This window comes from Nycticebus coucang, chromosome 8 (assembly GCF_027406575.1).
Source record: "Nycticebus coucang isolate mNycCou1 chromosome 8, mNycCou1.pri, whole genome shotgun sequence".
Taxonomy (NCBI): domain Eukaryota; kingdom Metazoa; phylum Chordata; class Mammalia; order Primates; family Lorisidae; genus Nycticebus; species Nycticebus coucang.
The window spans coordinates 92,269,233-92,284,841 of NC_069787.1; the positions used below are offsets into that span (position 1 = coordinate 92,269,233).

A 15,609-nucleotide genomic window follows, 5' to 3' on the forward strand; every position below is an offset into this window, starting at 1 on the left:
TGGCGGGTTCAAACCCAGCCCCGGCCAAACTGCAACAAAAAATAGCCGGGCGTTGTGGCGGGCGCCTGTAGTCCCAGCTGCTTGGGAGGCTGAGGCAAGAGAATCGCGTAAGCCCAAGAGTTAGAGGTTGCTGTGAGCTGTGTGACGCCACGGCACTCTACCCGAGGGCGGTACAGTGAGACTCTGTCTCTACAAAAAAATAAAAAATAAAAAAAAAAAAGAGATTAGAAAAATCTTGCTCTGATTAAATTATCCCTGAACTGAGTTCTAAAGATACTCATTACTTGTAGGGGTCCTCAGTAAAATTGCAGATTCTTGCCTGATCACCGAAATGTGAAGTCCACAAATTAGCAAGGATACCCCCACTTACACAACTTTCAAACAGCTTTAAAGATATGAACAGATACCCAAATGTCACCAATTTTTTCTGAATCTCACTTTGTTGCCTGGGCTAGGATGCCCCTCTCACAGCAACCTCAAACTTCTGGGCTCAGCAATCCTGCCTCAGCCTCCGGAGTAGCTGGGACTAAGGGTGTGCACCACCACACCTGGCTAATTTTTCTATTTTTAGTAGAGACAGGGTCTGACTTTGTTCACACTGGCCTCTAACTCCTGAGCTCAAAGGATCCTCCTACCTTAGCCTCCCAGAATGCTAGGATCACAGCCACCACACCCTACTGTCACCAAACAGCTAAAGAAAACTTCTAATGTAAAAGAGATCAAAACAGCTCAGTGCCTGTAGTTCGGTGGTTAGGGCGCCAGCCACATGCACTGGGGCTGGCGGGTTTGAACTTGGTCCGGGCCTGCTAAACAGCAATGATAACTACAAAAAAAAAAAAAAAAATAGGCATTGTGGCAGGTGCCTATAGTCCCAGCTAGTTGGCAGGCTGAGGCAAGAGAATTGCTTAAGCCCAAGAGTTTGAGGTTGCTATGAGCAGTGACGCAACGGCACTCTACTGAGGGTGACATTGTGAGACTCTGTCTTTAAAAAAAAAAAAAAAGAGAGAGAGAGAGGCTCAGCGCCTATGGCTCAAGCTGCTAAGACGCCAGCCACATACACCTGAGCTGGCAGGTTCAAATCCAGCCCGGTCCCACCAAACAACAATGACGGCTGCAACCAAAATAAAAAAGAGAGCAAGAGATCAAAACAAATGGAAGACAAAATAACTCAGAGAAAACAGCAAAAGCAAGGAAAATAATTTTTTTTTTTTTTTTGAGACAGAGTCTCAAGCTGTCACCCTGGGTGACAGCATCACAGCTCACAGCAACCTCCAACTCTTGGGCTTAAGCAATTCTCTTGTCTCAGCTTCCCAAGTAGCTGGGACTACAGGCACCTGCCACAACACCCATCTATTTTTTTTGTTGTTGTTGTACTTATCATCATTGTTGTTTGGTGGGCCTGATCTGGATTCAAACCCGCCAGATCCAGTGTATGTGGCTGGCACCCTAGCAGCTTAAGCTACAGGCGCTGAGCCAGGAAAACAATTTTAACTATGTAATATCTCAAGGGAGTTTAGAGAAAATAATTCATTCATGAAACAAGATTTTTTATTTTTCAGAGGAACCTTCAGAAAACAAGAAAGACCTCTTGGAAATTAAAAATATAGCCAGTATAAAAAACTGCAGCACAGACAGATTGAAAGATAAATTTGAAGTTTCCTAGGTGATAGATCAAATAAAAAAGATGGATAATTGAGGATAATAATAAGAAAATTAGAGGATTATCTCAAGAAGTGCAATACCTGACTAATAGAAATTTAGGAAAGGAAAAAAGAGACAATAGAGAGGAGGAAATTATCAAAGAAATGGTGTGAAAAGATGTTTCCAGAACTGAAATAATGTTTATAGATTTTTCATTGTTGTTTTGCTTTTTTTTTTTCTGGAACAGAATCTTGCTCTGTCACCCAGACTAGAATGCAGTGGCATCATGATAGCTCACTGCAACCTGGAACTCCTGGGCTCAAGTGATGCTCCTGCCTTAGTGTCCCAAGTAGCTGAGGCTACAGGCATGCATACCACACCTGACTAATTTTTCTACTTTTTGTAGAGATAAAGTCTCTTTTTTTTTTTTTTTTTGAGACAGAGTCTCGCTTTGTCACCCTTGGTAGAGTGCTGCTGTGGCATCACAGTTCACAGCAACCTCAAACTCTTGAGCTCAAGAGAATAGCTGATAGCTAAGGCAAGAGAATCACTTCCCAGGACTACAGGCGCCCACCACAATGCCTGGCTATTTCTCAAGACGAGGTTTTGCCCTGGCTCAGGCTGGTCTGAAACCATGAGCTTAGGCAATTCACCCGCCTCAGCCTCCCAGAGTGCTAGGATTATAGGCATGAGTTATCACGCCTGGCCTGAAGTCTCACTCTTGCTCAGTTTAGTGTGGAACTCCTGACCTCAGCAATACTCCCATCTCGCCCTCTCAAAGTGCTAGGAATGTGGGCATGAGTCACCAGGCCTGGCCAATGTCTGTAGGTTGAGATAGCAAAGTGAGTGAAAGAAAACCAACACCAGAATATAGCACTGTGAAACTGCAGAATTACAAGAATAAAGAGAAAGTCCTAAAAGCTTTTAGAGAGCACAGTCACATATTTAGGGTTAGTATTCAAAATGGCATTAACTTTCTCAAAAGCAATAGACTAGAAGATAATAGAGCAATACTTTCAAAATTCTGGCAGAAAAAAATGTTCCCAACATAGAATTTTTTAACCAGCTAAACTGTCACCCAAGTTTGAGGGTACTAAAAACATTTTCAGACATATCATGCATATATCCTTTCTGAGGCGGCTTTCCTAGAAAATACTTTCCACTAGAATAAGTAAATAAAAAATGAAGAGGACTAAATGGGATCCAGGAAGCAGGGTTCCAATGTATGGTGAGGTAAAAGAAATTCCCAAAAGGATAGAGTTTCAGTAGCCAGTAGAGATAATCTTAAGAAACAAACAACTAAAAAATTAGTAATAGGGCAGTGCCTGTGGCTCAAAGGAGTAGGGCACCGGCGCCATATGCCGGAGGTGGCGGGTTCAAACCCAGCCCCGGCCAAAAACTGCAAAAAAAAAAAAAAAAAGAAACGAAAGTAATAAATCATAGATTATATTAAAAAAGTAATAATAATGAAGAAGAAACAGACAATAGAGGGTGGTGCCTGTGGCTCTGTGAGTAGGGTGCTGGTCCCATATACTGAGGGTGGTGAGTTCAAACCCAACCCCCGCCAAACTGCAACAAAAAAAATAAAAATAAAAATAAAAAAAAGAAACAGACAATAGAGAACCCTATAGAACTTACTAAAAAGAATTTTACTCTCCAGGAAGAATGAAAATTATACAAAAAAGGAAATATAATTATAATATACAGCATGGCTTGGCTACAAATAATATATTCACATAGACCTAATAATATAATTCTTAATATCATCTTAATCAAAATTTGGCTTAATTATATCAGAAGAATGGGATAGTATATGAAGATGATGTCAGGACAAATTCCTAATCTTCCATAATAGGAATTAAATTAATGATGTAATAGTCATCTTTTGCTGTGTAACATATTATCCCAAAATTTAGTGACTTAGTAGGTACTTAAGTTGCTGTGGGTCACGAGTTCAGAAACAGCTTAGAGCTTTTTTTTATGAGGTTATAGTTATCTGAAGGCTCAACTGAGACTGTACCCTCCTCTTCCAAGCTCAATCAAGTAGCTGTAATAGGAGGCTTCAGTTCTTCTTCTTCTTTTTTTTTTTTTTTTTGAGACAGAATCTCACACTGTCACCCTTGATAGAGTGCCATGACATTACAGCTCACAGCAACCTCCCACTTTTGGGCTTAAGCAATTCTCTTGCCTCAGCCTCCCAAGTTAGCTGGGACTAGAGGTGCCTGCCACAATGCCCAGCTATTTTTTGTTGTTGTTGCAGTTGCCACTGCTGTTTTAGCTGGCTGGGGCTAGGTTTGAACCCACCACCCTTGGTATATGGGGCCGGTGCCCTACCCACTGAGTCACAGGTGCTGCCCGGCTTCAGTTCTTTTTAATATGAGCCTATCCTCAGAATTTGTTATTTTGCTTCCCCTAATGCCATGACCCTTTAATATAGTTCCTCATGTTGTGGTGACCCCCAACCATAAAATTGTTTTCGTTGCTACTTCATAACTGTAATTTTACTACTGTTATGAATCATAATGTAAATATCTGATATGCAGGATGTATTTTCATTGTTACAAAGGAGTCACGCTGCCCTAGAGCAGGTGAGTCATTAGAGGAATAAGAGCTAGACGTTGTGGTTCACGCCTGTAATTCTAGCACTCTGGGAGCCTGAGGTAGGTGGATTGTTTGAGCTCAGGAGTTTGAGATCAGCCTGGGCAAGAGCAAGACCCATCTCTACTAGTAGAAAAACTAGCTGGGCATGGTGACATATATATCACCTATAGTCCCAGCTACTTGGGAGACTAAGGCAAGAGGATTGCTCAAGCCCAAGAGTTTGAAGTTATTGTGAGCTTTGATGCCATGGCACTCTACCTAGGGTGATATAGTGAGACTCTGTCTCCAAAAAAAAAGGGAATTTCAGTGCCTTTTATGACCCACTCTTAAAGGTGACATATCATCAGTACTTTTGTATTTTGTTGATCATGTAGACCAGCCCTGATACACTGGGGGAGCAGACAGCACCAAAAGTGTAAATACCAGGAGACAGGGACTATTTGGAGGCTGGCTACCCAGGTAATAACTAAAAGTGAAAAATTTAGAAGGAATATATGGCGTATTATTATTTATTATCATTATTAAATCATAGCTATGTACATTAATACGATCATGGGGCACCGCACACTGGTTTTATGAACCATTTGACATATTTTCATCACACTGGTTAGCATAGCCTTCCTGGCATTTTCTTAGGTATTGTGTTAAGACTTTTATATTCTACATTTACTAAGTTTCACATGTACCCTTGTAAGATGCACCGTAGGTGTAATCCCACCAATCACTCTCCCCCCGCCCCCTTCCCCATATTCTTAGGTTATAACTGGGTTATAGCTTTCATGTGAAAGCCATAAATTAGTTTCATAGTAGGGCTGAATACATTGGATACTTTTTCTTCCATTCTTTTTTTTTTTTTTTTTTTGTGGTTTTTGGCCGGGGCTGGGTTTGAACCCGCCACCTCCGGCATATGGGACCAGTGCCCTACTCCTTGAGCCACAGGCGCTGCCATTTTTCTTCCATTCTTGAGATACTTTACTAAGAAGAATATGTTCCAGCTCCATCCATGTAAACACGAAAGAGGTAAAGTCTCCATCTTTCTTTAAGGCTGCATAATATTCCATGGTGTACATGTACCACAATTTATTAACCATTCGTGGATCAATGGGCACTTGTGCTTTTTCCATGACTTAGCAATTATGAATTGGGCTACAATAAACATTCTGATACAAATATCTTTGTTATAATGTAATTTTTTGGTCTTCTGGGTATATACCTAGTAGAGGAATTATAGGATTGAATGGCAGGTCTATTTTTAGATCTCTAAGTGTTCTCCAAACATCTTTCCAAAAGGAACGTATTAGTTTGCATTCCCACCAGCAATGTAGAAGTGTTCTCTTTTCTCTACATCCATGACGTATTATTTTTAAAGGGGAGATAAGTTCCAGAAAAAAGAGGTTGCCCCTGGAAGCAGGAATCAGAGAGTATAATCGGAGAAACAGAGATTGCTGGTTTTCATTATAAATCTTACAGGACCACTTTAAGAAAGATGTAGCTGTATTATTATCATGATGTTTTTTTCTTTTTTTTTGGAGACGGAGTCTCAAGCTGCGGCCCTGGGTCATGTGCCGTGATATCACAGCTCACTGCAACCTCAAACTCTTGGGCTTAAGTGATTCTTTTGCCTCAGCCTCCCAGGTAGCTAGGACTACAGGCTCCTACCACAAGGCCCAGCTGTTTTTTTGTTATAGTTGTCATTGTTTGGCAGGCCCGGGCTGGATTTGAACCCGCCAGCTCCAGTGTATATGGCTGGCGCCCTAGCCTCTAAGCTATAGGTGCCGAGCCTATTACCGTGATTTTTAAAAAAAATTTTATGAAAATCCCCTAAAAGCATGTATCTTTTTAATGTTCCCAACATTGGTAGTAGAGAAACACCTGGATTTCATGAGGAACAAATAAAATTTGAATGTGATAAGAATCCTTTGGCATTTGGAAGCTTTTGTATATAATCTTGAAGGACTGTTTATACATATAAACCTGAAAAAGGGTATATTGACTGAACCTGACCTAGAATCCTTGAATATATATGACACAAGGAGATGAGCATCTGGGAGCACCTATGGCTCAGTGGGTAGGGTGCTGGCCTCATATACTGAGGGTGGCGGGTTTGGACCTGGCCCTGGCCAAACTACAACAAAAAATAGCCGGGCGTTGTGGCAGGCACTTATGGTCCCAGCTACTCAGGAGGCTGAGGCAAAAGATCACCTAAGCCCAAGAGCTGGAGGTTGCTGTGAGCTGTAACACAACGGCACTCTACCAAGGGCGACAAAGTGAGACTCTGTCGCTTAAAAAAAAATAAAGGAGAATGAGCATCAGGTAGTGAGATGCTGTGGGATTTCACTTATATGGAACCTGAAGGAAAAAGGAAAAAAGGAGTTTTTCTGAACCATGGAAAGCAAAAATGTTTATATAGCTTGGAGCTATAAATGACAAAGCTTATGGAAGGAAATAACCTTTTAGCAGATAGTTGGAAAATATTTTATAGATTTCCTCAGGCTAAGGATGTGATTAAAGAGTTGGTCTTTGTTCCTGTGGGCCACACAGAGCACTGGCCAGTCCACAGCACCAGTCATTCCTGTTGACTGCTGCCAGAATCATTTCTCCCATACGAGCCCTGGGCTCCCTGCTGTAAATCAAAGACTGCTTAGTGCCCAAGGACACCTCCCTCCTCAATATCTGAGCTCATGATGCCTCCTCTGTCCTTGGTCCCCATACAGACCCCCTATCCAAGTCTGGTCTCATTTATCCTCATGTCTTCGTTTCAGTACATGTTTACTCTTCTTGAGGGCATACTTTTAGGAGCTCCAGCGTTCTTAGACTGTTTGTTTGTCTATTCCATCTGCCTTCTGATAACATAGGTTGGGATGAAGTGTTAAAGGAATCAGATATTTCAGTTGGTGGAGGAACTGAGGAGGGGTGCATTGGGAGCTTCCATTAAGGAAAAACATCTACTTGAAACATTCAGGCTTACATTTTTTAATCATTTTAACACCTCATTAAAACGTATTGTTTACATTCTTCTACATACTGTAACTGAGTATATTGAATTTAAAATACTTGAAGGTCTCCATGCTAAGCTTTGGCTGTCACGTCCTGAGATGCCTTCAGTGCCATTGCAGTGGGCAGTGGGGTAAGCTGTGGAAGGGGCAGGTTGGGTTTCTCTATTTGCATTCCTCAGTATCTGTCTCTGTGTTTTACTTTGCCCACAGATTGGGGACCACAAATTCAGTGCTCACCGGATTGTCTTAGCAGCCTCGATCCCATACTTCCATGCAATGTTTACAAATGACATGATGGAATGCAAGCAGGATGAGATTGTAATGCAAGGAATGGATCCAAGGTACTTAATCCCACCATTAGGTTTCACAGGCTGTTTTCCATGTGCAGTTTTAGGTCTGTGCTTCGTACCATTTGATGGCCTACAGCAAGACGAGATATCTAATAGCACAACCCCCCACATACGGAGTAGGTAATTAGTTAACAGATTAGAACATCTTGGCTTGGCGACTGTAGCTCAGCGGCTAGGGTGCTAGCCACATACACTGGAGCTGGCAGGTTCGAACCCAGCCGGGGCCTGCCAAACAATAATGACAACTATAACCAAAAAAAAAAAAAAAAAATAGCTGGGCTTTGTAGCGGGCACCTGTAGTCCCAGCTACTTGGGAGGCTGAGGCAAGAGAATCGCTTAAGCCCAGGAGTTGGAGATTGCTGTGAGCTGTGACACCATGGCACTCTACCGAGGGCAACAAAGTGAAACTCTGTCTCAAAAAACAAAAAAACCAAGTTAGAACACTAGCCAGTGGCCTAATATAGGGTTAAAATGTGGGGAGTTTTGATGTTGCTTTTACTCTACTATTGGAGTAACACATGTAGTAGGACTAAATGCCAAGATATATATATATATATTTTTTTTTTCTTTTTTTTTTTGAGACAGTCTCAAGCTGTCACCCTGGGTAGAATGCTGTGGCATCACAGCTCACAGCAACCTCAAACTCCTGGGCTCAAGCGAGTCTCCTGCCTCTGCCTCCCAGGTAGCTGGGACTACAGGCACCTGCCACAACGCCAGGCTATTTTTTGGTTGTAGCCCGGACTGGATTCGAACCCACCAGCTTAGGTATATGTGGCTGGCGCCTTAGCTGCTTAAGCCACAAACGCTGAGCCTTTTTTTTTGAGACAGAGTCTTTATGTCACCCTCGGTAGAGTGCTGTGATGTCACAGCTTACAGCAACCTCAAACTCTTGGGCTTAAGCGATTTTCTTGCCTCAGCCTCCCAAGTAACTGGGACTACAGGCACCCACCATAGCACCTGGCTATTTTTTTGTTGTAGTTGTCATTATTGTTTAGTAGGCTTGGGCTGGGTTCAAACCCAACAGTCCAGGTGCATGTGGCTGGTGCCCTAACCACTGGACTATGGGTGCCAAGCCACCAAGATATTTTTGAAGCAAGGCTAGGTACAAGGGTGGTGGTATATTACTCTGCACTTTTCTGGGCTAGTCATTTTAGCTAACAAAATAGTTCTTCAAATAAGTGTCTTTGTTTACTTCCCTTCCCATTGTTATAGAACATTAGAAGTTTCTACTGTGGTAGAGATATTCTTTCTATTTGCATTGTCCAAAATTATAGCCACTAGCCATAGATGGCTATTGAGAGCTTGAAAGGTGACTAGTAGGACTGAAGGACTGGGTTTAAAGTTTAATTTAAATTAAATTTTTTTGTTTTGGGAGGAGTTCTTGACCAGCCTAAGCAAGAGTGAGACCCTGTCTTTACTAAAAATTTTACTTACTTTTAAATAGCCACATGTGGCTGATGGCTACAGTATTGGGCAACATAAGTCTAGAATGTGGCAGATATTATGGTTCTTTGATCAAAAAACTGAAGCTCACGGAGACCAAGCCCAAGCTAGTAGTCAGTTTTTGCCTAACCTCTTAACCTCATAGTAGTGAAAACTATGAGAAAGGGAGCTAGGAGACTATATGGTACACGCTGGATGATTGAAGGTGATCTGCTATAGCACATGGAGAGAATTTATATGCCTAATGCAAGGTAGAGATCTCTCAAGTCAGCTATACTTGTAAGGAAAGAAATAGAAGTGGATTTCCAAGGGCAATTGTGCACTCCTCTTCTCAGAGGCATGTATCTGAAGGAGCCATGCTAATCTCATGTATAGTCCAGGTGCTTTGGTTAACAAAAATTGACTGAACATCTGCGGTGTACATGGCTCTAGGCACTGAGCTTTAGCTGTAAGAAAATAGCACCTCTTCTCATCGTGCCAACTTTGTAGTAATGGGGATCTGGCAGTAACCTAGGCATGAAAGTGATATGAGAAAGTAAATGAAAGTAAAGGCTAGCCAATGATGGTAGGGGTTAATGCTACTTCAGGGTGAATAGGAAAGGCCTCTGTGAAGGGTGGCATTTGAGCCAAGATCTTAATTGAAGTGAGGAAGTGAGCTATCTGGGGGAAGAGCCTTCCAAGAGAAGGCAGTGCAAAGTCCCTGAGGTGAGAATATGTTCAGAATAATAAAATAGAATGAGAAAGGGAAAGAGTGGAAGGTGATAAGCTCAGATAGATGGAGAAGGGCCAGAACACACACAACCATACAGATGGAATTTGGATTTCATTCTTAGTGTGAATTGGAAGCCAGGAAAAATATTGGACATCTCCTTCTAGGAATTTACCCCCAAAGAATTAATAATTCAAAAACATGATAACAGGGGGTGGCGCCTGTGGCTCAGTGAGTAGGGCGCCGGCCCCATATGCCGAGGGTGGTGGGTTCAAAACCCAGCCCCCGCCAAACTGCAACAAAAAAATAGCCAGGCATTGTGGCGGGCGCCTGTGGTCCCAGCTGCTCAGGAGGCTGAGACAAGAGAATCGCGTAAGCCCAAGAGTTAGAGGTTGCTGTGAGCCGTGTGACGCCACGGCACTCTACCCAAGGGCGGTACAGTGAGACTCTGTCTCTACAAAAAAAAAAAAAAAGGGTTGATTGTTGTTCTCTGAAGGATATAATGAGCCACTCCAAAATTAGTGGCTTAAAACAACAAACAAAAACATGATAACAGTAATAATAACGTAATAGCTATTATACCTACCAATAAAGGAAATAGTTTATAGCATATATACATGTTGAAATATAATAGCCACTAAAAGCAACAAACATGATATAGCAACATGGAAAAGAGCTTAATAATAAGTATTTGATGATTATGTCCATATAATTAATGCCTGCAGGTAAATAGGGAAAAATTAACCTAGAAAGATGACCATGGTTGATTTGGACAATGAAGACAACTTAGTAGAATGAGGTTTTGGCTGTGGTGAAGTTGTTATTCCAAATACTTAAATTCTCAAGGGCATAGGCTAAATGGATGTTAGGGCCAGGATCTATGTTTTCCTGGTAGTGAAGTCAATTCATTTAGGGCAGTGGTTCTCAATCTTCCGAACGCCGCAATGTATTTTCATTGTTATAAAGGGGTCGTGACCCACAGGTTGAGAACCGCTAATTTAGGGCCTGAGTCTCTGGTAGGCCCAGACTCATATCTGAAGAGCATCTCACAGCTTTTCCTCTTTCCTCTAGTGCCCTGGAGGCTCTGATCAACTTTGCCTACAATGGCAACCTTGCCATTGACCAGCAAAATGTGCAGTCATTGCTGATGGGGGCGAGCTTCCTACAGCTGCAGAGCATCAAAGACGCCTGCTGCACATTCCTTCGAGAACGGTGAGGTGATGTGGTGGCCTGGCTCACGGAGGGAAGCGTGACTATTTCATTTCTGGAATCCCTTGCCAGTTTGCTGAATCTTTGGGACCATATAGAGTCTGTGTAATTGCTCTGCAGAAATGATATTTCTTAAAATTACCATCAAGCAGTACCCAGTTCTTTGGGATGAACCTTTCAGAACGTGATTTACATAGTCCTGTTTCCTTTTTCCCTTGGCTTCTGATCCTCTCTTTCCAGTATGGCCAGCTGCTAATTTAACTGATTTCTTACCAGGTTCATTTATTCAGTTCTCCCTCACCATCCCATAGCCATCCCCATCATTGCTTAAATACTTCCTTTTCTTGAATTTCTTGACCGTCTTTCAACTATGAGTTGAAAGAGCCCATCCAAATTTCACCTCCTAGAATTCTCTATCCTTCCAATCCTCTGGGATCAATCATTGTCTGCTCTTTTAGGGTAAAATCGTGGATTGTACCCCACCCCTGTTTTCAGTGCTTGGCCAATGAGCCTCTTGGGTCTTCTGTGACTTTTTAACCAAGTAGATAAGAAGGCTCTTCCTTCCCCCTCAAGAGACAGAGCTCTTAGTCATAACTTAAAGGCTTTTAACCACCAGAGGCTGGCAGGGTAAGCATTAGTACTGGGCCATACACAGGGGAAAACTGAAACAGCACCCTTATGTTATGTCTGTGATGCTCTCTCCCACACCCAACCTCCATGGATCTTTCTCTGATCACCAGCTTTCTGGCCTTCCTCCTGACTCAGATTTGCTCTCCTAAACCTCATCCCCTCTTATAGCAGACCTCCTCCTCCCTCATTCTCACCTACCAATCCAGTTCACTCAGCTTTGTGGACCCCATCTGCTGTTCACATCTTGCCCACTTGGTGCTCTTGAGCATTAGTGAGCAATGGTGTGTCTGCTGCTAGCCATAATAACCATAGTATTGATGCCTTAAATGCAGGGGTGCTCCTCTGCTGGGTACCAGGTGAATGGTTTCATCTTGAGGTAGCTGGTACTGCTCCCAGTTTTGTAGATGGAGATCTCACAGTGAGAGTACAGCCCCAAAGCCAGGTTTCCCTGCCTGGAGGGGTACATATGGGGATGTGGAACACACAGTCTTTCCTACTCATTTGTGAGCTTCTAAGACACAAGTTGGACTTAGTTCGTCTCTTTGTTACCACAGAACTTGGAGAATGGCCTTTTGACTAAGTAGGTACTCTGGAGGGATTAAGTTGGCTAGCCTCTTATTTCCACTAAGGGACAGCAGCTCCACCTAGGGGCTTTTGAGGTCATCACTGTTAACGCTGGCCAGACTTTGTTGTAAAAAGATGCTTAATAAAGTGATTTTTAGACCAGGCCTAATCATAGCACTCTGGGAGGCAGAGATGGAAGGATCCCTTGAGCTTAGGAGTTTGAGAACAGCCTGAGCAAGAGCAGGACCTCACACATCTCTACTAAAAAATAGAAAAATCAGCAGGGCATCGTGGCTGGTGCCTATACTCCAAGCTACTTGGTAGGCTGAGGCAAAAGGATCAGTTGAGCCCAGGATTTTGAAGTTGCTGTGAGGTAGGCTGATGCCAGGGCACTCTAGCATGGGCAACACGGTGAGAGTCTGTCTCAAAAAAAAAGAAGTGATTTTTAGACCAGTGCAGTTTTTACATATACCAATATCATTTTACAAACAAGGACTTAAGCATAAAGTCTGATGTTTTGAGTCTATCCTTGACATTTTTTCATTCAGCCCTGCAGGACCCCTTCTGAGACCTAAACCTTCACCTCATTCCTGTCTTTAATTCCTGCTGCAGACCCCAGAGGCCTGACTTGCTTTCTCTTTTTTTTTAGAGACAGAGTCTCACTTTGTCACCCTCGGTAGAGTGCCATGGCATCACAGCTCACAGCAACCTCTGGCTCTTGAGCTTAGACGATTCTCTTGCCTCAGCCTTCCAAGTAGCAAGGACTGCAGGCACTCGCCACAATTCCCAGCTATTTTTTGTTGCAATTTAGCTGGGGCTGGGTTCGAACCCGCCACCCTCAGTATATGGGGGCGGCACCCTACTCACTGAGCCACAGGCACCGCCCACTCACTTTCTTTTTCTTTTTTTTTTTTTTTTTTTTTTTTTTGGTTTTTAGCCGGGGCTAGGTTTGAACCCACCACCTCCGGCATATGGGACCGGCGCCCTACTCCTCGAGCCACAGGAGCCACCTTACTTTCTTTTTCTTAGTAGTTTCCACTACTACCACTGATCCTTAGAGTGGTTCTCTCTGAGCCTAGCTATAGAATGTGGTATGTCTCCCAGCTCCTCACTTCTCATGTGCCACTTCATTTTGAAGGTTTGATTGCCAGTGACTTGAGGAAAACCGCTCTGAGCAGTTGTGGAAAAGGCAGGACATGACAGCACAGAGAAGCTGCAATATAGTCAAAGTTCATAAACCAGTAGTTCCTGAAGCCACTTAGCCTATCTTCAGCATGCTGCTTTTTTTCCCTTCTTACGGCCTTTTTCCCAGCCTTCAGATATATGGACCTCCTTGCTTTTAGGTGAACACTAGAGCTGTGTATTTTCTGAAACTCTCTTCTCAGAGATAGATCAGAACATTAAATATGTCTTTGTACCAGGGCATTAACTTATTTAACTTAAGTCACTGCTTCGTGCTTCTGATCAAAGCATTACATCTCATGTAGCCCCTTCCTTACAAAGTCGAGCTATGTTAGCAAGGAAAAAGGTTGTAAAGATGTAGGTTTCTATCTACCCTTTAGGTTTATTTTTCTTCCTCTCTCCCTTCTATTCCTACATGGGCCCCTTTCCTATGTGATAGCTCTCCCTCCTTTCTCCTCCAATTACCTCACAGACAGGCTTTTCACATCCCATCCTCTTGCATATGAAAATCCACTTTAGTTGAGAAGTTGTGTTTTACCCTCAATATTATGCCAAGCCAGTCAAAGACAGCCAAAGATCAGGTAATGCCAGTAGCTATGCTGATATCTTCTCCCTTGTCTTTAGACACTATCCAGCTCCCAGTCTGTGGCATTTTGAATCTTTCTCTTGGGTTAACATCAGAGAAGCAAGGAATACTGACAACACATGCTATAGAGGCCCAGGGAAGGCTTATCCTCTTTTTTTTTTTTTCGTGACAAGAGTCTTACTTTGTAGAGTGCCGTGGTGTCACAGCTCACAGCCACCTCCAACTCTTGGGCTTAAGCGATTCTCTTGCCTCAGCCTCCCAAGTAGCTAGAACTACAGGCGCTCGCCACAACACCCGGCTATTTTTATTCTTGTTGCAGTTGTCCTTGTTGTTTAGCTGGCTTCAAACCTGCTAGCCTAAGTGTATGTGGCCAGCGCTATAACCACTGTGCTACAGGCACCGAACTGGCTTATCTTCATTTTTGTCTTATGTTCATAAAGTGTTTTAGCAAATGTCATTCAATCACCATAAGTGTTTTAGGCAAATGTCATTCAATCACCATAAGTGTTTTGACAGATAACTGAGCTGGCGTTCTGACCTTGAGCTCTGTAGTCCTAACTGGCCAGCCGCCTTGCCTATGTGTTGCTCCCTACTTATGTGTCCTTGGCCTTTAGAAATTTACATAGGTTTCCAAAGTAATGGACAGGGCAAGTTCAGGGCAGAATGAAACAACTATGTAGAATTTTATTTTATTTTATTTTATTTTTATTATTATTATTTTCTTTTTTTTTGAGACAGAGTCTTACTTTGTCACCCTCGGTAGAGTGCTGTGGCGTCATGGCTCACAGCAACCTCGACTCCTGGGCTTAAGCGATTCTCTTGCCTCACCCTCCGGAGTAGCTGGGACTACAGGCGCCCCCTACAACCTCCAGCTATTTTTTTGTTACAGTTTGTTGTTTTATTAGCTGGCCTGGGTGGGTTTGAAACCACCAGCCTCTGTGTATGTGGCTGGTATCATAACCACTGTGCTATGAGCGCCGAGCTTACTATGTAGAATTTTGACTAGTCATAAAGCCAGACTCGCAAGATACTCTGCCCTTTCAATCCTTGATGGGTCTACTGCTGGGGACAATGGTGAATATTACTAAGTAAATATAATTCTATACCTAGAACCTCAATTTAACATGGGGGGTATTTAAAAAAAGCATTCTAATGAAGGAAAGTAGGTCTGGACAAATTGTAATCTGGTGAATATACCACCTCCTTTCACGGATTATTAATTACAAAATCAGAATAAGAAAAAATCCTTTCAGCCAGGTGCTGTGGCTGCAGCCTGTAATCCTAGCACTCTGGTAGGCTGTGGCTGGTGGATTGCTTGAACTCAAGAGTTCGAGACCAGCCTGAACAAGAGTGAGACCTGCTTTTAAAAATAGACGAGGGCGGTGCCCGTAGCTCAGTGGGTAGGGCACTGGCCACATACACTGAGGCTAGCGGGTTCGAACCTGGCCCGGGTAGCTAAAACAACAATGACAACTGCAAGAACAACAACCAAAAAAGCCGGGCGTTGTGGCATGCGCCTGTAGTCCCAGCTACTTGGGAGGCTGAGGCAAGAGAATAGCTTAAGCCCACGAGTTTGAGGTTGCTGTGAGCTGTGACACTGCAGGCGACAGCTTGAGAGATTGTAAATAAATAAATAAAATAAAATAAAATACAAATAGCCAGGCATTGTGGCAGATGCCTATAGTTCCAGCTACTAGG

At 43.0% G+C, this 15,609-nt stretch overlaps 1 protein-coding gene across 2 annotated transcripts in view; it reads left to right on the forward strand.

Moving 5' to 3' along the window:
- Positions 1 to 15,609, forward strand: part of KLHL18 (kelch like family member 18) — a 73,392-nt gene that overhangs the window by 36,439 nt on the left and 21,344 nt on the right. For both annotated transcript variants that reach the window (XM_053600515.1, XM_053600516.1), the window contains exons 2-3: positions 7,449 to 7,579; positions 10,812 to 10,952. In XM_053600515.1, the coding sequence (XP_053456490.1) occupies positions 7,449 to 7,579; positions 10,812 to 10,952 (272 nt within the window). The remainder of the gene's footprint in view (positions 1 to 7,448; positions 7,580 to 10,811; positions 10,953 to 15,609) is intronic.